The sequence below is a fragment of the Hipposideros armiger genome, unplaced genomic scaffold (genome assembly GCF_001890085.2).
Source record: "Hipposideros armiger isolate ML-2016 unplaced genomic scaffold, ASM189008v1 scaffold_89, whole genome shotgun sequence".
Classification (NCBI taxonomy): domain Eukaryota; kingdom Metazoa; phylum Chordata; class Mammalia; order Chiroptera; family Hipposideridae; genus Hipposideros; species Hipposideros armiger.
This window is the reverse complement of record NW_017731439.1, coordinates 1862561-1886258: the sequence shown is the minus strand read 5'-3', so window position 1 is coordinate 1886258 and position 23698 is coordinate 1862561. Positions and strand designations below refer to the sequence as shown.

The 23698-nt window shown below is 40.1% G+C and overlaps 1 protein-coding gene across 15 annotated transcripts in view; it reads right to left on the bottom strand.

The window, feature by feature from the left end:
• SHLD1 (shieldin complex subunit 1) overlaps nt 1–23076 on the bottom strand; it is a 73761-nt gene extending 50685 nt beyond the window's left edge. For 3 of the 15 annotated variants that reach the window (XR_002124303.1, XR_002124304.1, XR_002124305.1), the window contains exons 1-3: nt 22987–23071; nt 15926–16107; nt 10483–10603 (exon numbers count right to left, since the gene is read on the bottom strand). Coding sequence is in view for 12 of the 15 variants with exons in the window: in XM_019644616.1 (XP_019500161.1) it covers nt 14784–14815; nt 15926–16107; nt 22987–23033 (261 nt within the window). In the remaining 3 variants the exon portion in view is untranslated. The other 12 variants (XM_019644606.1, XM_019644617.1, XM_019644615.1 and 9 more) reach the window with 10 other exon arrangements.
• Between the last annotated feature and the right edge of the window lie 622 nt (nt 23077–23698).

Sequence of the window (23698 nt, the reverse complement as noted above, 5' to 3'; positions counted from 1 at the left end):
TGCTACTTAACTATTTCAGAACTTCTATCTTCAAAGGACCAAAGCAAGTTTATCTCATTTCTCTTATATCCTATTTTGTGGAGGTATCACATCAAGCCTACAATGATTTGAACATTTCTAAGCTCAAGAGACATAATGACGAGGTAGATTTTCCAACATCTGCCACTGATAACACTTACAGGCTAAAAATGTCTTGTATATGTCTGGTACTTTGAACTTCTTTCATAACTACTCTTCATTTTATTTATGTGTTTCCTTATTTATTTATACCCCTACCTTTCCACATCAAGGACTGAGGGTGGCTTTAATGACACACGAAAATTGACGTTGGCATAAAATATAGAGCCAAGGAAGAAAGAAAACTAAAATCCCTGGGACTTGGGAAGAAAAAGGTATAATTCCTATTTCACACAGAGGGAAAACAGGGCACAGAGCTAAGAAATGACTTTCTGAAGCTATGTGGGTTAAAAGCTAGAAATAAACCTGAGACTAGGCCAGCCCTAAAAAATGGTATTCTGGGACTCGGGAGTATTGGGAAATTGACTTAAAACAAACTGATGTCAAAGAGACCACCATCCAGGTCAGCAAAGCTGGGCAGTGACATGCAGACTCCTTTCCGGAGAATCCTGGAGCTGGAGGGAGGTAGTGCTGACAGCTACGGTGATAACCGATACCATGGATCCGTTACTCACAGAGTGCCAGGCACCATTCTAAGCATCATCTCATTTAATACCACGGCGCCTTATGGTATAGGCACTAGTATCATTCAAATTTTTCAAATGAGGAAAATGAGGCCCAGAAAGATGAAGTGATTTGCCCAAAGTCATAGAGTGAATGCGTGGTAGATTTGGACCTAGGCAGCCGGACTTCAGAGCCTGTTCCTAACCTCTAGTGTCTCCAGAGACCCAGTGCAGACAGAGGCCACCAACAGGAAAGCTGGGCCTGGAGGCCAGGCGCATCCTTTCACAAAGCTGAGGGGGTAAGAAGAGCAGGCATGGTGGGCGGGTTCAGGAAGTTGTAAGACAAAGCAAGGGCTGAAAACCAAGGGAAGCCAGGATCTAAATCCCCAGGGCTTTTAGGGGGATGCTGGCAGCTTGCTGGGCAGGAGAAATTCCTTAAAGTGACCTCGCAAGGGGTCAGGACCCTGACTTGTTTCCAAAACCAACCTTAAATGTGAGGTACGATAACAGAACGACGATGATAATGATAATAATAATTATTTTAAAAACAGTGTTGTCTTTATCCTATGGTAAGGTGAGAGCCATTTTCAATTCAATGAGCACATACTATGTAACCAGGCACTGTGCTAGGCACAATGATTTTGAACACAGGACTTTATAGAGACAACTTTATAAAACTTTCACCGCACATTAAATATGTTTAAACTTTAAAAATTTCTAAATTCTAAAACAGAGCACTACTAATTCTTCCATCTCTGGGAAAGATGGGTATAAACTTCCCAGGCTATCATGGTACTCTAATAAATTACTCTGTTTTGTGCACAGAATCCCCTTCTCCTTTTATCTTTAGAAGCTGCTTCTTCAGTTCTTCCCTGTGCTCACTTCAAGCTGTGCTCACTTCCTTCTATCAGATCTCTATCTGGGCCTTGGAGGGAGTCAGTAAAGCTATACCAAGGTCTGCCAATTAAGTCTGCGAATTCATCCCAGCAAAAGTGCTACATACCTCATTGCCAAATATCACTACGGTCACCTTCGAAGTACTCCCCTTGGGAAGCTATGTGCCAACACCAGCGTCTAGTCCACCGTGCAAAGCAATTTTGGAACTCTTTTTCTGGAATGGCCATCAGAGCTGTCGTTGTATTACCCTTGATGTCCTGAATGTCACCAAAATGTCTTTCTTTCAATATTTCCTTTATCTTTAGGTAAAGGAAGAAGTCATTGGGGGCCAGATAAGGTGAGTAGGGAGGGTGTTCCAATACAGTTATTTGTTTACTGGCTAAAAACTCCCTCACAGACAGTGTCATGTGAGCTGGTGCATTGTCATGACGCAAGAGCCATGAATTGTTGGCAAAAAGCTCAGGTCATTTTTATCTAACTTTTTCATGCAGCATTTTCAGCACCTCCAAATAGTAAACTTGGTTGTTTGTCCAGTTGGTACAAATTCATAATGAAGAATTCCTCTGATATCAAAAAAGGTTAGCAACATCATTGCAACAAGTTCCCAAACTTAATTGTCAGACCTCATATGACAAATATTTCTAATTCTCCCCTCTCTAGGATACTGACAGGATTGCACCTCCTGGCTCCTTTATGGAAATGGGGTCATGTAAATAGTTCTGGGCAATGAGTTGTGAGTAGAAGTGATGTTTGATGCTTGTCACTTCCAGGACGGATCATTCAACTACCGATGCGAGGCTTTCTGGAGTTCTTTTTCCCTCTACATAGCAATGGCATCATTTGAGATGGTCCCTGAGTGACTAGCCATCCTGACAGCCCAAAATGAACATGAAGGATAAGTAAAAAATAAACTGTATAGCTTTGAATCACTTAGATTTGGGGGTTGTTTGTTACGACAGTTAAACTTAGCCTCTTCTGACTGACAGCCTTTCGGTGAGCCTCAACCTTTCTGGTCCAGAGTGATCACTGCTTCTTCTTTTCCAGGAGATATAGAGACAGAGCTAGAGATACAGGGATAGAGATGTAGATGGAGATAGAGAATAAACAAATATAGGTATAGACACAGATATAATTTTTCTACTCATTTCTTAGAGCTTGCGGTGGGAGGCAGAAGGTGGGAAAAGTGCCCCTCCAGCCTCCTTGCCAATCCATGTATATAAATTATTTAAATATAAAAACAAATAGAAATTGCAGCCTTAAGAACCCTTAAGAGACATCTTAAAATTTAAATCTGAAAATATAGGGATAAAAAAATTTTAATTGATAAACGGCAAATGATGTCTCAGAGTATAAAAAGCAGCGTGCTTTGTATGACCGAACAAGACATGATGGGAACAATCTTTGCTGTAGGGTTTCTCAACCTCGAAACTATTGACATTTTGGGCTGGAATATTCTTTGTTGTGGGGAAGAGCTGTCCTGTGCATTGCAGAATGTTTAGCATCATCTCTGCCCTCTACCTACTAGATGCCATTAGTAACACCTAGGTACCTACCCCAGTGGTAACATCCACAAATGCCTCTTGGCATTGCCAAATATCCCCTGGGGGACAAAGTCACCTTCACTTGAGAACTGCTGCACTAGCTATAATCGCAACTAGATTTAAACCTTCTCCTACAAAAATAGATAACAATTTTCTTTCATAAGCTGTGTCTTCCTGAAAGGAATTCAATAGAGAAGTGGAAGTCCAGAAACAACCCCGGTAGCAGTACTTGTAATAGTAGCAGTTGTAATGACACCTAGCTTTTAATAAGTATAAGAAGTTCCAGGTGGCCCACTCAATCCTCATGACAACCTAGGAGCAGACAAGATTATCATTCTCATTCTACAGATGAGGACACTGAGCAAAGTGAGGTGTAGCAACTTGCCCAAGGTCAGAAAGCCAGTAGATACAGAAAAAACATGTCCAAAAAAGTACAATGTTTCTCTTCGCTATAATCAGAGAAACGCAAATTGAGACAAGAAATTATTTTTTTTCTGTTTATATCATTAGCAAAGTTTTAAAAAAATTATAATACCAGTGTTGATAAGAGTGTTGCAAAAAGTGATTTTCATGCCTTTTCTGGAGGACAAACTAGAATATGTACCAAATTATTGTATATAAATGTCTAATCACTCTTTTGTACACCTGCAACTGATGTAATATTGAATGTCAACCATAACTGAAAAATACATTTTTAAAAAGTTTGAAAAAGAAAACGCTTTCTATGAAACAAAAAATTTTTAATGTGATAGAGCAATTTTTCTTATAGGAATTTAGCTTGAAGAATAATTTGTTACCTACAAGGGTTTAACCAGAAGGATGTTGAACACACCCCTTTACAATAGCAAACATCAGAAACAATGGAAATTGGTCAAAGAGAGAGATCTGTTTATTTGTATAATGATTTTAAAAGTTGTTTCCAAGAAAAACAAAACTATTTCAGAAAAACAAAAGGAACAGGAAAAAGGTGATCTGGCAAGCATTTTAAAAGAAAAAGGGCCACTATTTCTTGATGCCCAGCAGATATTTTTAATTGAAAGTATTATTGAAATAATGAAAGATTCACATGCAGAGCTAAAAAATAATGCAGATTACATGAACCTTTACCCACTTTCCAATGTACTCCAAACTATAGTTTATTGACACTGATACAATCCAACAATCTTATTTAGACTTCTCCAGTTTCACTGTACTCATGTATCCATATGTTATCACATGTACAGTTTCACACATCCATGACCAGTCAAGATACAGAATATTTTCATCACTATAGGATCCTTCATGTTGCCCTTTTATAACCATACCCACCTTCCTCCTGCCCACCCCAAACACAAACCCTGACATTAATGAATCTGTTCTCCAATTTCTAAAAATTTTGTAATTTTAAAAATATTATATGAGTATAGAGACATACAGTATATAACCTTTTGGAATTGACTTTTATCCCCCCATGCAGCATAATTCTCTGGAGATTCATCCAAGTGTTGGCTACCTTATCTTTTGATTGGAGCATTTAATCCATTTACATTAAAATTGTTGATAGAAATGTATGTGTAGTTATTGCTGTTTTATTATTCTTTTTTATTTTTACTTTTTATTTTATTTTTGTTTTCAAAAAGTCCCTCTAAGATTCCTTGTATTACTGGTTTGTAGTAATGATCTCCTTTATCTGTCCTTCAATTTTTTCATTTTTTTTTAAGATTTTATTGGGGAATTGGGGAAGGGAACATTGTGTTTTTCCAGGACCCATCAGCTCCAAGTCAAGTTGTTGTCCTTCAATCTATTGTGGAGGGGGCAGCTCAGCTCCAAGTCCAGTCGCCATTTTCAATCTAGTTGTGGGTGGTGCAGCACACCATCCCATGCGGGAATTGAACCAGCAACCTTGTTGTTAAGAGCACGCACTCCAACCAACTGAGCTATCTGGCCACCTGTCGGCAGCTCACAGCCGCTCAGCTCAAGGTGCCTTGTTCAATCTTAGTTGCAGGGGGGGCACAGCCTACCATCCCATGAGGGAGTTGAACCGGCAACGTTGTTGTTAACAGCATGCACTCTAACCAACTGGAGCCATCCAGCCACCTATTGGCAGCTCATCTTGGGTGCAGCTCACTGGCCCATGTGAAACTCAAACCGGCAACCCTATTGCTCAGAGCTCCCACTCTAACCAACTGCGCCACCCAGCAAAGCAAGGTCCTTACTTTTCATCACTTTGAATATTTCCTGCCAACCCCTTCTGACCTGAAAAGTTTCTGTTGAGAAATCAGCAGATAATCTTATGGGAGTTCCCTTATAAGTCACCAGTTGCTTTTCCCTTGCTGCTTTTAGGGTATTCTCTTTGTCTTTAATCTTTGGCGTTTTAATTATGATTTGTCTTGGATTTATCTTGTTTGGGGTTCTCTGTGTTTACTGGGCAAATTTAAATCCTTTGGTTTTATCTTTGTGGAAAAAAAAAAAAGCACAACTTTTAGTTGGCAAATGCTCTTAAGAAAACTGTATTCCTATCACATTTTATAGCATTGTGAGTTTTTTTCTGCTTATAAAATAATAAAATTGAGTGGAAATTTAAATAAATTTTAAAAACAAGCAAGCAAAGAGATTTAGTTCCATTTCTTCACAATATACTCAGTAGTTATGGCCAGAATTTTTTTATTTAAAGAACTCTTGGGAAATATTAGGAAATATTAAGCACAATATAAATAAAAAAGATCATACAGACATCATTCTTTATGACTGTATTCTAGCTTGCAATCAATCAAACAAGTAAATTCAAAGGTGTCCTCAATTTATGGAATGCATTGCAGTAACTAGACCTAACATTGCTGGCCTTAAGACAAGTTAGCTTCTCAGATTTCAAAAGAGTAAAATAATCTCTAACAACTTTAAGTCTGATCCCTAGTAGGCATAAAACTCTGCAAAGAATGAATTACAAAGGCCTAACACATCTTGTGCATTTCAATTTTTTCTTGGTAGGGTCCAGGAATGTGTAAAAAGTAGTCACTAGAGGGCAGTAGACTCAAACACTAACCCAAAGCAGATCACCAGGCACATCTCAGGCTCTGGACCCAAATCCCTGCTTAGTTAGGTATTACTGCTTAAAAACATAGGATATCATTTTAACCATGTTCTCCCAAACTCTACTTCTAAAATGGCATTAGCCCATAGGTGACTGCCCCACCTTTTTATTTATACTGTGCCTAATAGTCCCTAATATTTTCCAAGAGCTCTTCGTTATAAAAAATATATATTCTGGACATAAGTACTCAGTATATTGTGAAGAAATGAAACTAAATCTCTTTGCTTGTTTGTTTTTAAAATTTGAATTTTTCACTAATTTTATTATTTTGTAAGCAGAAAAAAATGCTATAAAATGTGATAGGAATACAGTTTTCTTAAGAGCATTGCTTTTTAAAAAGTCTTTAGGGATATCTTTACAGCCGTAATTACACACGGTCATTACAGAAATATTTATTGAATAAATAAATTAAAGAAATAACTAGGAACATGCTTCCTTCATGATGGGGAAATGTAGTGATAATTCTCTACTCTCAGTAGCATTATACCTCCTCACAGATGTTCATTTCTCTGATTTTTTTTATCAAGGAAAAAAGTCAGGGGCTTTAGAAAGACCAGTTTGGACTAGCCTGAAGACTTTCTTTTTTTTCTTTTTTTTAAAGTTGCAGAAAAGGAGTTTATTAGAAGAAAGAAAATACATTTCAAAGAAGTAGAAGTAGAAGAAAAAGTAGAGAATGGCTCAAGGGCCATTATTAGAAAAGAAAGTACGCTCCAAAGAGTTTGCAGCGGGCTGAGAAAAAGAAGCTCAAAAGGCCCTGACTGGCCAGAACTTGGAGTTTTTATCCTGTTTTCTTTAGAATAGGCTGTTCCTCTCTGGGTGTGGTGATGGAGGACATTTCTTGTGCCGGGATCATCGTCTTGTGAAGCCGAAGAATGGAGACACGGACCAGAGAGGCAAAGGTTGTAGCAGAGAACAGTTTTATTAGAGCAGAAAGTTACAGCTCTCGAAACGATGCCCCCTGAAGATTTTCTAAATGAGAGTTGAGCAAATCCACAGTGTTTGTGTAAAAGTATATGCTATTCAACTTAGAAACTTTCTCGTCCTATAGTACACAGAAGATCAATCACAGCTTAAATGCGATGATAGTTATAAAATCATAATCAAGGGACTATGATACTTTGTATCTATTTTTAAATCTTATCCAATTTCACTACATGTGTCTTTCATTTATTCAATCAACCTTTAGTGAGCACCTACTGTGTGCCTGGCACTGCACCCTCATTCTCTACTCACATGTCAGGGTCTAGGTCTAGAAGGCAGCAGCTGTAGGCACTGTGATTAAATGAGGCAGAGAACAAAATATGAACCCTGCCAGGCAAACAGGAGGGACCCAGAAATGAATTGAAACGGATTCACCCTTAAAAGTTATGTTTTATTAAACTGGGTTTTTGTAACATCAAACATGTTAGCAAAACTCAGCTCTATCAAAAATATCAGTGAGCTTGCTGGTCTTCAAAAAGAAAGTCACTCAGCAGACAAAAAGCAAGATTTACAACTTCAAAGGGCAAAGAGTGAAGGATAAGAAGAGTTCCCGGCCAGATGAGAATATTTCTTCTAGATAGAAAAATGTATCAAAGGTTTCATTCATTCCAGCAAAGAGTTAAAATTCCTGACTTGTTTTCTTCCCTTGGTTTTAACATAAGAAGTTGGTGTGAGAAATTTAACATAGAAGACAATGCCCTCTCAGGTTAGCCTGCAGGTAGGTAGAGCTTATTCAGCAATGGAAAGATGAGGCTGAAAGGGGAACTCAGTGGGCAGTGGACACAGCGCTGGTCAAATGAACCAGAGTCCTGGTCGTCCTGGAGACGGACCTGATATTGAAGATATTCAGCGTTAGCAGAAAGAAGCTAGCAGAGACTGAAGGAGGTAACTGTAAATAGTTGAGACTTAATACTTAACTACTTAGTACTTACTCATACCTGTATGTTTGTATTTCTTTAAAGTTCTGCCTTTGAAGTCAGCCTGACCCGGATTTGAGTCTCTAAGGCTCTATTTCCTCATAGGTAACATGGAGATTATAATAATATTTATTGGGGGTAGATGTGAGAATCAGAAGGAACAGTGCATATAAAATGTATAGCACAGTGCCTGGAATGTACGTTACAATAAATGATAACCTATGAATCTGTCTTCTCTCAATTGTGAGAAGTCTTCTTTGCCCTACAAATATATAACAGTGAATGATACTAGTGATGGGTATGTTTGACTATGTTAATCAAGCTGTTTTCTCATATTTTAGGAAGACACAGCTGAGTGACAAGTCATGAATAACTGTTCACTTGGGGAAGCCCCTGAGGGGAGCTATCGGGTCAGACCATGTGGGCACCACTGTACACCTGGACTGAAAAGATAAATGCCTGTAGGTGTGGCTCTCAGCAGGAACACCGCCTGTTTTTCAACTCAGTTGGGATTTCTTTTTAAAACTGTAACTGCAGGCGAAGTACACAGAAGTAAACAAGTCTCTTTTCCCACAGCAGGTGTCCTTGAAACTCCAAAGTAAGGAGTGATGAGAGATGTCCCAGGTGGCAAATAGCATGCTTGAGCCTTTAAAAATAATTCTACTCTTAAACTATGATCGCCTTTAATTACTATTTACTGTTATCTACAGTCCAGAATAGAGAACTGTATTTTTTTTTTTAAAGGGGTAGAAAAGTCACAGTTAGGAGTAGTCTGTACAGAGGGTCACCCAGGAAATAGGAGTCGCCAGGTTATTCTGTGACCTGGGTGGTTTTTTTCATTATCTTAGGGTTCAACTTCCTCTTGTAGAAAATGAGATGACTAGGTGAGCTTGGTGGTTTTCAAACTCTTTTTGGCCCTGACATCCTTGTTTCCAATGAATGGTTATCTGGAAGCCCATAGGGTAAATAAGCTAATACGATTAGCAAGAGTGAGGAGTCCAGGATCCTCATAAGCTCACTACTTCCTCCCAATTCTGACCCTGTAGTCCCTAAAGGGCTGCCTGGAGCAGTTTGAAAACCACTGACCCAGAAGCTCCGAGGTGTGATCAAAAAATAAGGTGAATGTTTAAATTAAAAACAAATTTATTACAGTAAAAGACACATTGCCATTAATCCCCTTCAAAATACTCCACCTCCTGCCAACAGGTGGCAGGATGGCTCAGCTAAAAAAAAATTTAAAAAAATAAAAATAATAAAAATAAAATTAAAAAAAAATACTCCACCTCGCTTCAAACACACTTATCCCATTGTTCTTGCCACTTTCTGAAGCAATTCTGGTAGTCTTTTGTGAGTATCTTTAGTTGTGCTGTCGTGACTGCCTTGATGTCCTGAATCGATTCAAAACGTTTACCTTTCATGATCATTTTGACTTTCGGGAAGAGCAAGAAGTTGCACGGTGCCAGATCCTATGAATAAGGTGGATGAGGACACACTGTAATGTGTTTATTTGGCAGAAATTGCCATATACCAGAAACTATGTATGACACGGAGCCTTTCCGTTGTGATCACAAAATATGGTGAATGCTGCTGCCGAGTGCCATCCAACGGAAAGGCAGGGATCGTCAATACAGGAAGTGGCCTGTTGAACCTTAGCAACAGTGTATGACAAGCTTCAGCTTGTTTGATGCAGTCAGTCGGGTGTGAGCTATGGTTGAGAAAAGGAGTGTTTAAAGTGTGCCAAAATCATCCTCCATCATGAGAACGCTCTGTGTCACACATCGCTTATGGTATATAGCAATTTCTGTCAAATAAAAACATTACGGTGTGTCCTTATCCACCTTATTCACTGGATCTGGCACCATGTGAGTTCTGGCTCTTCCCCAAAGTCAAAAGGATTCAGGACATCGAAGAAGCCACAACAGTGCAACTAAAGACACTCACGAAAGAGGACTTCCAGAACTGCTTCAGAAAGTGGCAAGAACAATGGGATAAGTGTGTTTGAAGCAAGGGGGAGTATTTTGAGGGGAATTAATGGCAATGTATCTTTTACTGTGATAATTTTTTTTTTAATTTAAACATTCACTGTATTGTTTGACCACACCTCGTATGACATTCACTAACTCTGCGGGCCTTAGTCATATATTCTTACAGTTTATCCTTCACTACTCGGGTCACACAATTAGGACACATTGCTGTCTTATAACAATAGCAAGCAAAGAGTTTACAATCCCATTCTGGACCTAAACATTAAGTCTAGATGGCTGAATCTAGACAATACAAATCTGCATAAATCAACCCAGGAAGTGGTAACTAATGCAGAGATGCACTGCTATACAAAATACTGTACCTTTCTAAATATAATAAAATCCATCAACCTGATAAGTGATAGGAATTACCAGATTTTGTTGTATGATTTCTCAGAGAATTGGTTCGTCAATCTCCTTCTTTCCCTGGATCTTAGGTCCAGTTTAGAGGGTCCTGGTCATTAGCCACTAGGTTTGATATCATTTAATGCACCTATAAAGAAAATACCTTTAAAATTATTTACATGTCTAAAATATGCCCTGACTCTTATTTAAAACAACAACAACACACCTAGAATTACACAAATTCTATTTTGAGATTCTGGATTTCAGAGCTTATAATTTCTTATGAAAATAAAATTTTCTAGAATTATAAATCAATACCATATGAACCATTGAAAGGAAAAAAGACATATTTATCGACTCTTAAATATCAAGTTCCTTGGATGACATACCTAAATACATAGGTACTAAAATGGCCTTTGAAGATGGGACTCTGGACAGATTCCAAAAGAAAAATAAGAGGGCATTAAAGCACTGTTAACTTTAAACTTATAGCTGTCTATCAGCTTGAGTCTTTAGTCATTAAAGACTTATTGTGTTTAACATTCAACTTGCTATATACATTCAACCAATTTCTCCAACAACTGATCTTAGAAGTTCAAATTTGAGCAAAGGGCTGAGGTTTCCCACCTTCATATTGTAATGTCTAAGCAGCAACTTCAGAGAAACTCTTTGTCCTATATTAGAATGCATCTTGGGTGCTGTGCAGGACAAAGGTTTCAGAAGACCCTGATGACATATGCCACATAAGCCGCCCAAGGTTTATCAAACTATAGTAATGCACATAGGACTGGGAGCCTCTAGGAAACCTTTGTCACCTGACTTTCGAGAGGTTTAATCCAGGACCATTTGCCAGTTTGTTCCGCACTTCCATTCTTTTACTCTATGCTTTCCTTGTGCCCAGTAACAAAAGAGAAAGGAAACAAATATCTTAGAAGCAAGGAGTTCAAAATCCCAAATGTCCATCAACAAGTATGTATTCAGAACTAAATGAAGGATTCAATTCAGGAGCCTCTGGAGTGGACCGGAATGGACCAGGAAGAAGGGAGCACATTGCAAGTTGGGGAACAATGCAGCTCAGCTGACGCATTAAGGTCTGACTCAGCATAAATGGGCCCAGCAGGAGAGGAGGCCTGTGTCAGACACCAACAGGGACCTCTGTTCAGCTGGCATGCACCTGTACAGCCTTGCCAGTTGTTAAAATACTGTAATACTGATGAATTGGTTGTTAAATGTTTTGAACAAATACCCCAGACACCAGATAACAGAGTCCTGAAAACAAGGCACAGGACCTTTGACGGGAGTTCGCAGGAAAGTGGAAGCATACAGTGAAATCTCAAAGACACTTAGAGGGATAGAATGGAAACGGTGTTTCAGAAAGACCTTTTTGGGGTGTAGGTCTCCTGCCTTATCTCAGGATAGGCAGAGGGAGGGCATTTTGTAATCCTGCGCCTGGTTTAGGTGACAAGTTGTTTACTCCACCAGCACCTCAAGATTGGCTAGTGTCATTTCAGGACAGCTGAGCTCTGTTTATTTGGACAAATATAGCCTGGCCTCCCCTACCTTTGGGTACCCTGACTGAAATGACTAAGGCTTTTGAGCTTTTTCTGACTAATACTCTCAGATCCTTATCAACCCATTAGTTTTTTAGAAAGTACTCTTAAGGCCCATGTCCCTGGCCACTAATGTCCTCCTCCAGGGCATGAACAGTGATATAACAGTGAGCGTGCCAAATCAGGGCAGAGAAGTGCCCATTAGGTTTAGCTCCTGGGGAAGGTCAGTGGCATCTGAGCAAGAGAAGGCTCAGTTTAGTGGGTAGTGGGGGTGGAGGTCATGGGCCCGGGAATGAGGAACCATCATGAGACGAAGCTGAACGAAGGCAGGTAGGAAACCCCTTCAAAAAGCCTGGCTGGGAAGAGTAGGCGAGTGGCAGGCCCATAGCCAGAGGCAACTACAAGGCAGAATGAGGAATCCTTTACAAAAGTTAGGTTTAAGCCTGGGCCTGTGGCCTCACAACCTGGCTTTTGCAGTGGTCCCTGCTGCCACTATCAAATATACAGGGTGCCCAGTGGCACTAGTCCTGTGGGGAACAGAAAGCTGGGAAGGATACAATGAAGGAGCATCAGTAGGAGCTGGCTGTTAGACACAGGAGGCAGAGGTGGGCTTCCCTGAAGGCTGAGTATCCGGGGCAGAGGGACACTCCCGGTGGGGCAGAGGCCCAGCCCAGTAAGGGCAGGAAGAACTATAGGAGATCAGAGCGGCGGCAGGCCCAGGGTCCAGAGGGCATGGATGCCAGGGAGTACTTTTGCTTTCTGCTCTGAGACATGGGAGGTTTTGTACCGAGGACTAACATAATCTGATTTGTATGTTAAAAGGATTCTTCTGGTTGCTCGTGCTGAGGAGAGATTGCAGGAGAATAAGGGCCGGTGTGGAAAAAGCTAGTTAGGAGGCTATAGCAATGATCCAGAAGACACATGATTGTGGCTTGGACCAGGGTGGTGGCAGTGGAAAAGCCAAAAACCGCTCAGGTTCTAGATTCATTTTGAAGGTAGAGTTGACAGGATTTGCTGATGGACTGGATGTGAGGTTTAAGAGAAAGACAGAAGTTGAGGATGACTCCCAGGTTCTTGCCTAAATGAAAGAAGGATGCAAGTGCTTTCTTGAGATGAGAAAGCCTCAAATAACAGGTATGCCTATGTGTATGTGAGGGGGAAGGGGCTGGAGAATGGGGTAGAGGTATTAGGAATTTGGTTTAGGATATGTCAAACTTAAGAAGTCTAATAGAAATTGAAGGGATGATGTCAAGTACACAGATGGTCTAACTGTCAAGCTAGAGATCCAAGCTGGAGAGAGAAATCTGGGATCGAGCAGGGTACTTAAGGCATTTAAGGCCCCCAGACTGGATGAGATTACTGAGGAAGTGGGTTATAATAGAGAAGAGCTCTGAGGACTCAGCCCTGGGGCCTTCCAACATTAAAAGGCTGGAGAGGCAAAAAGAAACCAGCAAAGGAGGCTGGGGACAAGTTGACAGTAAAGAAAGAAGACAACCATGAGAGGCTGCCTCCCAGAAAGCCCAGTGAGGAAAGAATTCAAGAGGGAAAAGTCAATTATGTAAATACTCCTGATAGATCAAAGAGGATAAGGCTTGAGGACTGCCCACTGGATTTAAGAATGTGGAGATCGTCAGTGACCTTGACAAGAGCTATTTCCATGGAGTGACAGAAGCCAAGTTGGAAGGTTTTAGGGGGAACTGGGAGGAGAGGAATTGGAGACGGCAGGTGTAGATGACTCTTCTGAGGGTTTTTCTATAGAAAAGAACAGAGGAACAAGACCATCGCTAGAGGACGTGGACATTTTTTTTTTTAAGATGGTAGCTATTACAGCATGTTTTTATGATCATAAGAATGACCAGTAGAGGGGGGAACCAATGATGCAGGAGATTGCCAGAGTGACAACCTTAAGTAGGTGAGCTAAGACAGGATCCAGTGAAGAAGTGAAGGGATAGGGCAGGGATGGGAGGGAAGGAAGCTGGTGGATGTGGAATGTGAGTTGGTGATTCTCTTCTGGTTGCTTCTGTTTTCTTAATCAGGTCATCCACTGAGAGAGAGGCTGAAGAAGGAAGTAATGGAAGCTTATAAAGAGAGGAGATGACATGAAATAGTCATCCAGGAGGGCAGGAGAATGTACACGCTAGGAAAATGGTGTGTGGGGGGTGGGCAGCACGAAGGGTCCACTCGAGGTGGGAGGTCATGAGTGTAAATGGAGCCTGGTCAGAGTGGTGGTGTGTTGAGTAGCCCGGGTGCTAAACTCATGAAGAGTTGGATTTCCACGAGCTCACCATGTGCCAGGCACTCTGCCTCATACACATTCATCCTCATTATGTCTCCCCACAGCGAGGTAGGTGTGATTATCTCTATTTTACAAATGAGGAAACCAACACATAGAGGCCAAGTGACTTGCCCAAGGTCAAACTACAGGAAGAAGCAGAACCAGAATTTGAGCCAGACAGTCTGACTCAGCACCACCATGACACATACCATGCAAAATGGTTATCTTAGCAGCGTGCCTTCCTATGTTTAGACTTTTATAAGGGTTTCCAAAAGAACCTTTTTGCATGACATGTCTAGATTTTTAACAAATACTCCAATATAAATATTTCAACATGCTTCTCCTTTTTAGAATTGTCAACCAAATGCAAAATAACAGTTGCTTTCCTATGGATTATTTACCCAATAGGCAATAAAAAAATAAAAATTGAATCCACACTGAATTCTCTGGAAGAATAGAGCCAATTGCCATGAAGTATTTCAACAGAGCAACACTTCTAAAGTTCAGTTCATCCATTCGCTAGTTCCAGGAAATGCTGCAATAACCAGAGATGATGAACAAAGTCAGTTTTAGGGATAGAAAGTAATGTAGAGGCAGCAGGGTTGGAGAGGGAAGAGGAAATATTAAATAAACTCAGACTTTGCACTTAGAAAGAAAATAGCTAAGGCATGATCTGTTCTTGGTCAGGAAGTAAATTAAACAGGAGGCTCACTGATCCGAAACAGAATCACAAGGGAGTTTACAAGTATTTTTTTTTTTCGTAGAATTCTTGAAGACAATGACAGGTACATACTCTACTTACTGCCAATACTAAATTCATCATCAAGGCCTATACTTTCTTAGTACCTGAGTTAAAAATATTTATGTGGGTTTCTTAACATTAATAACCACAATAATAATAGCACAAAAATAATAATTGAGTACCGATGTATGGCAAACACCATGATAGGTACTGTACATTGTTCCTGGAATTAACCTAACTCCATGAGGCAAGCATTCCAATTGCCATTTTGTAGATAATTCTGGAGCTCAGAGGGGTTAGAAAACATACCTTAAGTCACAAAGCCAGTAAGTGGCAGAGCCTTGAATCCAGGTCTGTGGACCTCCAGAAATGCTCACTATGTCAAGGAATTATCATTAAGCTTAAAAAACAGGGGTTTTTGAAACTTTAGTCATGGAAACTTGTAGAAAAGTTGTTACCTAAACCCAGAGTATACTTCTAAGAGGAAAACTAAAGTCCTTACTATTATCTGTAACATACAACTAGCCCACATTGCTATTTTCTGAAGTTTTAAAAGAACAAATAAAAAAAACCAACAATTCTATTCTCTTCTCCCAGTTAAACCAAGTGTTCCCCTGCCTCTGAATGCATTTGGATGGAGATCAGAAAGGGACTCAGACCAAAAAAAAAAAGTCTTTAGGAAACAGCTTCTTGTGGTGGTTACACCAAGGAGGCTGTCCTTTGAAGTGTCTCCCCACAGTTTTGTTTAGATAAGATGTTTTTCTGCCCAAGACAATGAATCATTCCACAGAGATCTGCTATTGGAAGAGAAACAAACTATTACATATCTGTATGTATTAAAGATTGATTGATTGTGTGTGTGTGTGTGTGTGTTTTAGTTTAGTTTTAAACTCTGCTACTTACCTGGATCCACATCAGAAGAGGAAGGAAAAGAAAAGGTTTCCAAAGAACTAAAAGCCTCGCTGTGGGCCTCCTGGCTGGGTCTCTGCATCATGTAATCTCTCATATCACAAGCTGATGGCAGGTCCAAAGCATTGCTGTCCTCTGACTGGCTGCCTGGGGTGACTTCCTGAGTCGCCATAGTCCTGCCACAGAAAAAAATAAAACAATTCAACACAAAAGGCATTGCATAAGAGGAGCCGCCATTACAGACAGTTACGGTTTGAGGGACTGAAATCCCAGCATCTTAAAGGCCAAGCTACAGTAGAATCAGAATAAATTCCTTTCCCATTGCTAATGGTCTCCCTTGTCCTTACTTTAGATCCAGTATTTGTTTACCATGTTTTCTTCACCATGAGAAACAAATACTCTCATTACAAAAAGAAACCATTAAACCATTAGTAATTTCAGCTGGAAGATAAGCTGAGTTTCTAATAAGGGTGAAATACGGTACAGCACTATAATTCAAGGGCTAGAAGAATGTTTAATGAGAAGGAAAATTGTTCATGAGGTCTTCAATGGAAAAAGATTTCAAAACAATAGGCAGGGTTTGATCCAGGTTTTATAAAATAAAATTGTGTGTGTGTGTGTGTGTGTGTGTGTGTGAAGTATATAGATCCATAGCTACAATAACACAATCTGGAAGGGTATATCCTAAATTCATTTCAGTGGTAATTAATTCAGTGTTTAATTTCTGGGTAGTTTCCTCTGTGGCCTGCTCAAACATGCATTCAGGCAATTATTTAACATGCCAGGCCTGGTGCCAGGCCCTGGGGATAAAAAAGTGAATGTGATAGACCCTCCCTTCAAGTTGCTCACAGTTTGGGGTGATCCAAACACAGAAATATGCCAGGTTCACACAATGACAAACAGAGCAGAGCTCAGAAAGAGGCAGCAGGCTTTCTGGAGAGGGTTATCCCCAAGCATGGGGCAGGCCAGGCCATGGCCAGGAGACAGCGTGAATACCACAAGAACCAGTTTGGGCAAACCACAGGTGGCATGGGGTGTCAGGAGTTTAAACTTAAGAGTCAAAGAATGATCACATTCTGGGTAACTGGGGAGGGACAAACCCTGTGGTCTTGGCTGGGACCCTCTCCTCTTCCTGGCCATGTCTGGGAAGGACCAGGCTTCAAGGCCTGGCTGCTGTCAGCAACTTGGACACACACACACTCTCTAATGGAGCCCTGAAGACCATGAAGCTGGCTTACTGGGTTCTGTGTTTGGACATCTCTTGTTCCAAATGAGGTGTTCCTGACCCGGTTCTATATCCACATCACATAGGCTGGGTTGTTTAATGGAGGGCTCTCTGCAGTGCATCCAACCCTGCCCACCTCTCTGTAAAATAACCATGGGCCTCGGGAGATCTTGGTTCCTCTGCTACTCTCTGCTTCATAAGTTGTTGTCATCAATACATCTTGTTATAGACAGCACCACAGGTTATGCATTCCATCGGCCACCATGTACCATGCAGAGGAGTTACACAGTCAGATGTGCAGATTTGGCAGCTGGGTCGCAGGTGGGTTTGCAGAAGTTAAGCCCAGTAGCAGACAATCTCAGAAGCAATGGGAATTGGTTCATCTGCAGTGATCCAGGCAACAGAGGAAGAGCGTGTGAATGAGGGCAGGGCACTACCGGTCAAGAGCAGGGAGCATATGAAGAACATAATTTGGAAGGAAAATGAGGATAGAATGTAATAATTGAATGGATAACAGAGCTAAAGAGGAACTGAAGGGCAATGAGGAGTAGCAGCTTCGGTGCCTGGGTTGCATTATCAACTGAGTTAGAGAAGACAGGAGAAGGAATGGGTTTGGGAGGAGGCAGTATTCCAAATTATAGAATACTATGCAGCTGTTAAAATGACCGTCAGAACTTGAAAGATCTCAAAGCTGCAATTTCAGACTAGCATGAACAGTATAATAACAAGGGTTGTTAACATTTATTGAGTGCTTGTTGGATGCCAGGCACTGTGCTAAGAGCTTCATCTGCAACAGCCCTGTGAAGCAGGGAATCCTATTATGACTCTTATTTATAGTCAGTCAGACCCAGACACAGAGAGAGGTAGGTAACTTGCCCAAGGAAACCCCTCTGGAAAGTACCATGCTGGGATGAACCCCGCTCCAAGACCTCCCAGCCTCCTACGTCTGCGCAGCCTCCATGCTGTGACCTGATCAGGCAAAGATAGGAGGTGGATGAAAACAAATCAACTGGGAGGCCTGGCAAGATCCTTCTTGTTTGAGGACACCCGGTCACATGCTGTTTTGAACATTCGGATGGGCAGAGAGTGAGCCAAGACATCAGCTGATTGCTTCTGAAAGGAGTGAGGCGATCAGAGTTCCCAAAGAAGCAAGAACATCCAGTCTTTTCACATGCGCTGTATTAGCCAACCAAGCCTAAGGTTTCAGCACACACCTCTGCTGCAGGCGTTGGTGGCTCCACCTTCTCCCTTCCTGTTACCAAACACTGCTCTGGAGGCTTCTGGAAGGGAACAAACAGGTCAATGAATGACACTGCAAAGGTACCTTGAAACCAACCATCAACCCCAGGTCTCACTAGGGATATAAAACAAAAGGAATCCTTTTTGAAAACAAATAGCACGTTAATGTGATAACTATCTTTTCTTTTAGAATCACTTATATTAAATGTCTAATACATTCCAAAGTGGGCATTTGAACAAAAAAAGAAGAAAAAAGCCTACTGACAGGCAGAATCCTTTTTATTATAAAATAAGTATCTGTGCATGTGAAATACATTATTTGGGAGTCAGTGGGTTTGTACAGGAGAGAGCAAGTAATAGGGACAGATGAGACCCTTCTTATGGTCTGAAACCACCCACGCTGGCAAATAGAATAAAATGATTATCTTTTGCCCCAAAACTTTTGATATGTGGTTCAACTTCCTTCCCCAGAAGTGCATAGTTTCTTTTCTTAAAAGTGCTTTAATTACATAATCTACTTTTTCCAGTACTGGGCAGGATAGGATACCTGGGACTATAGGCACAAGAGGTCTATTAGTATATAAAGACCTGCTCACCATGAGAAAGCAGCCATTCTTCCATGACTCTACAGATTCTTACAAACCTAAAATACAAGTCAACCAGGGTTCAGGTAAAAGTGGTTTAACTTCATTTACTTTTTTCCAATTAAGGCTCTTCTCTCCCAGTATTTTACATGAAGTTTTTCAAGCACAAAGTGGAAAGAATTATCCAATGAACATCCATATAGCTACTGCCTAGATTTCACAATTAAGTTTTCCTTATTATGTAACAATCCATCTATCCAACTCTCTATTCATCCATCAATTCATCTTATTTTTATACATATTTCCACTTACATTGCAATATAGTAAAAGCTCCTGAGCTGGTATGTGGTATAATCAATTTGCATTTTCAAACACTGTTCGCTGAGTGAAGCAGGGAACACAGCTGGGAAGCTCTGCAGAAACATTCAGACATGTGCAGGGTCTCTGGAGTTGGAGAGACTCAAGGTTGAATCACTGTTGTCACTTTTTAGCTGTGTCACCTTGGCCAAGTCACTTAACCTGTTTCCTCATCTATAAAAATGGCTTGATGACTATGCTTGCTTACCTAATAGGGCTGTTGTAAGAATTAAATTAAATTAATGCATGTAATATACGTATGCATGCTCTGATGGCTAGCTCTAATAAGCAAAAGAGTAATAATTTAAAAAAACAAATTACAGGCTCCTATCTTCCCAGCCTACCTCCAATTCATTTGCTCTATTTCCCATCCAATACCCATCTTGCTTCTTTCATCCTTATTCAGTATCTTCTATGGTCCATCATCTGGTTAATATTCTAAACGTACCTTCGCTGCCCATTCTTTCTTTTCATCAAACCCTTCTGGCAAAACCCCAGTCTAGATGAACTCAACTATCTACCCAGTCTCCGTGTGCTGGTCATTAGAGGCACTAAATAGGTTGGCATTGGCTTGCTCAAGATGAATGAGCACCAACCGGGGAATGGGCTATCTGTCCAAAGGAATCCTGAGATGTTTATCTCATAACTCCTTCTCCCCCGCTCCTTGATTGTTTCATGATTTCTCCAGTCTTTTTCAACTTAGATCCTCCCTATCACTCATACCTTCCTCCTCTTTTCAGTAGAACGTCTCACTTCCTAACTGACAAAGAAAACTGAATCCAGCAGAAAGGAACTTCTTCAACTCCCCTGTCAAACATAACAAAGTTCCCACATCTGCACACTGCATCACCTCTCTTCACAACAGGGAGCTGTCCCTCCTGTGGCAAAGGCCAACCCTTCCTTCCCCTGGGCCTCAGATCCTACTCTCTGGACCGGTCCATAAGCCTTCAACGATGACAATCCCTTCTCTTGCTTCTGTTCCACTGAACCTTCACTTAAATTTTTCACCATGCCCAAATTGCTCCCATTTTTACCAAAACCTGGTGTGTAAGGGAAGGTCCTTATTCTTTGGAAATGCCCCTCAAATATATATAATGTATATTGGTAAGTGGACATGATGTCTGCAGCATACTCTCAAACATTTCTAAAAAAGTGTGTGTGACTAGATTGAAGAACAAAACAACAGCAGCTTGTCTGTTCCCCTTCCCCCAATTCCCCAGCACTGTTCCTATCCCCCTAATTCCCCAATAAAAATCTTTAAAAAAAAAAAAGTATTAAAAAAAAAAAAAGTGTGTGTGTGTGTGTGTACCTAAATAAAGAAAAGGAGAAAGCATTGAGCTAAGCCTCAAGGAAGTCCAGTTGGAGACGGATGATGAACTGCAGAGCTCATGTATTTCTATACATTAGCAATAAACACACTGAAATTAAAAGAACCTAATTCCATTGACAATAGCATCAAAAAATAAAATATTTAGGGATATACTTAATTTTTTAAAATGTGAGGCATGCACACTGAAAACTAAAAAATAAATGTTGAAAGAAACTGAAGATCTAAATGAATGGAAAGACATCCTATGTTCATGGGATGGAAGACTTAATATTTTGTGATAAAAATATTGCCCAAATTGATGTACAGATCAATGAAATGCTTGTCAAAATCTCAGTTGGCCTTTTCTTTTCTTTTTTTGCAGACATTTGACAAAACTCTTTCAAAAATTCATATGGAAATGCCAGAGACCCAGAATAGCCAAACCAGTCTTGGAAAAGAAGAACAAAGTTGGAAGACTCACACTTTCCAATTTCAAAACTTACTGCAAAGCCACAGTAATCAAAAGTGTGTAGTACTGGCAAAAGATTGGACATATGGATCAATGGAATAGAACTAAGAGTCCAGATGTAAAATTTTACTTTTATAGTCAATTGATTTTCTTTTTTTTTTTAATTGAAGTATAGTTGCTATACAACATTATATTAGCTTCAGGCATACAACATAGTGATTCAATATTTATATACCTTACAAAATAATCACAATAAATCTAGTAACCATCTGTTACCATACAAAGTTTTTACAATATTGACTATATTCTCCACACTTTCTTTACATTACATCACTGTGACTTATTTATTTTATAACTAAAAGTTTGTATCTCTTAATTCCCTTCACCTATTTTTCCCATCCCCCCATCTTCCTCCCCTTTGGCAACCATCAGTTTGTTTTCTGTATCTGTATCTATGAGTCTGTTTCTATTCTGTTTTATTTTTTAGCTTCCACATATAAGTGAAATCATATGGTACTTGTCTTTCTCTGGCTTATTTCACTTAGCATAATGCCCTCTATGTCCACCCAAATGGCAAGATTTTGTTCTTTTTTATGGCTGAGTAATATTTCATTCTATATACATACCACATGTTCTTTATCCATTCATCTATCAGTGGAATTTAGGTTGCTTTCATATCTTGGTAATTGTAAATAATGCTACAATGAATATAAGGTATATCTTTTCAAATTAATGCTTTCATTTTCTTCAGATAAATATCCAGAAGTGGAATTGCTGGATCATGTGGTAGTTCTATTTTTAATTTTTTACGCGGCCTCCATACTGTTCTCCATAGTGGTTACACTATTTTAAATTCTTACCAACAGTGCATGAGGATTCCCTTTTCACGAGGATTCCCTTTTCTCCACATCCTCACCAACACTTGTTATTTATTGTCTTTTTGATAACAGCCATTCTGACAGACATGAGGTGATATCTTAATTAGTGATGTTGAGTATCTTTTCATGTGTCTGTTGGCCGTCTGTATATCTCCTGTTGAAAAATGTCTATTCATCAATTGATTTTCCACAGAGTGCCAAGACAATTCTATGGGGAAAAGACTGTCTTTTCAACATTGAGATAACTAGATAGATACCCACATACAAAAACATAAAATGATGCAGGCACTTTGGAAAACAGTTTGGCAATGTCTCAAATGTTGGACAGAGTTACACTTCATCTGGGCAACTCCACTCATAGGTATATGCTCAAGAAATAAAAATATATGTTCATACAAACTTTACACAAATATTTATAGCAGTTTTATTCATCATAGACAAAAAGTGAAAACAATCCAAATGTCCATCAACTAACAAACAAATGGATGAATAAAATGTGGTATATGCATACACGGAATATTTTTCAGCAATAAAGGAATGAAGTTCTGATACATGCTACAAGGACAAATTTTGAAAACATTATATTTAATGAAAGAAACTAGTGTTAAACAAGACAACAGGCCCAAAATGGGGTCGCTATGCTAAGCCCCATGTCATCAAAACTTTAAAAATGCAAATTTTACTGTATCTGTATTATATCTCAACAAATCTGTTTTAAAATAGAAAAAAGAACCTAAGCTCATCCAGACACACTGCCTGCAAATTCCCGAGATATCCCAAAGCCAAGGCTGGGTAAGCTGTAGAGGCCTCATGTTGGGGTGGAGGAGGGGGTGGATGAGCAGGAAATTGGAAGTGTGCCAGGGGAAGCGTCCGTAACGCCCCAATTGCGAGAGAACATCTTAAACATTGCAAGGACCCCTCCCCAGCTCCCAGTCCCAAGGCACTCCTGAGTAACAGAGATAACCTGCCGAGAAACGTCGCCAAGTACACTCACCGCCCGGCAACAGCAGCACACAAGCATCCAGGAAGTGGAGGCGCCATATTTATTATGGGAAAAGAGAAGTTTGCAAGGAAGTCACTGGAACCATCTTTGCTGAGGGCAAGCAAGGGCAATAGAAGGTAGCTGCGGCCATCTTGGCTGAGGGCATTCGCCTAGCCAATAAAGCTTTCCGCATGCACATGGCTAATTTGGGCAATTTCTAGAGAAGGTTTAATGATAAAAGCCGCTTGGTTGACCCTAAAGGGAACAGGAAAACTACTTAAATTTTTTAGAAAGTAAGTGTCTACACTAAAAACAACATAAAAAGTAGAGAGAAATTAACAAAGAAGAAAATATTTTAATATGTTGCATGCAGGTAGCTGTACTCAGCTACCAGAACCGAAAAACCACACAGAAGAGACTGAGGGTTATTGTTCCATTTCACCATCTTCTTGAAAGAGCTCTGTGCACTCACGGCCTCCTCTAGATACCTACCTTGGGATAGCAACCTATAAATTAAGAGTCCTGCACTTCAGGTGAATATTTTTAAATCACACAAGTTGAGGTTTGGCCAATCACATGCCAGATACTGTGAGTTTAAGACACGCTGGGAGATGAAGAGACCTTTTGAGAGCAAATTTAAAGATACAATGAGAAGTAAAACTAACTTTCCTTCACTTTCATACAGACTTAACACAGCAACGGTAACTTTCATTTTATTTGTGCT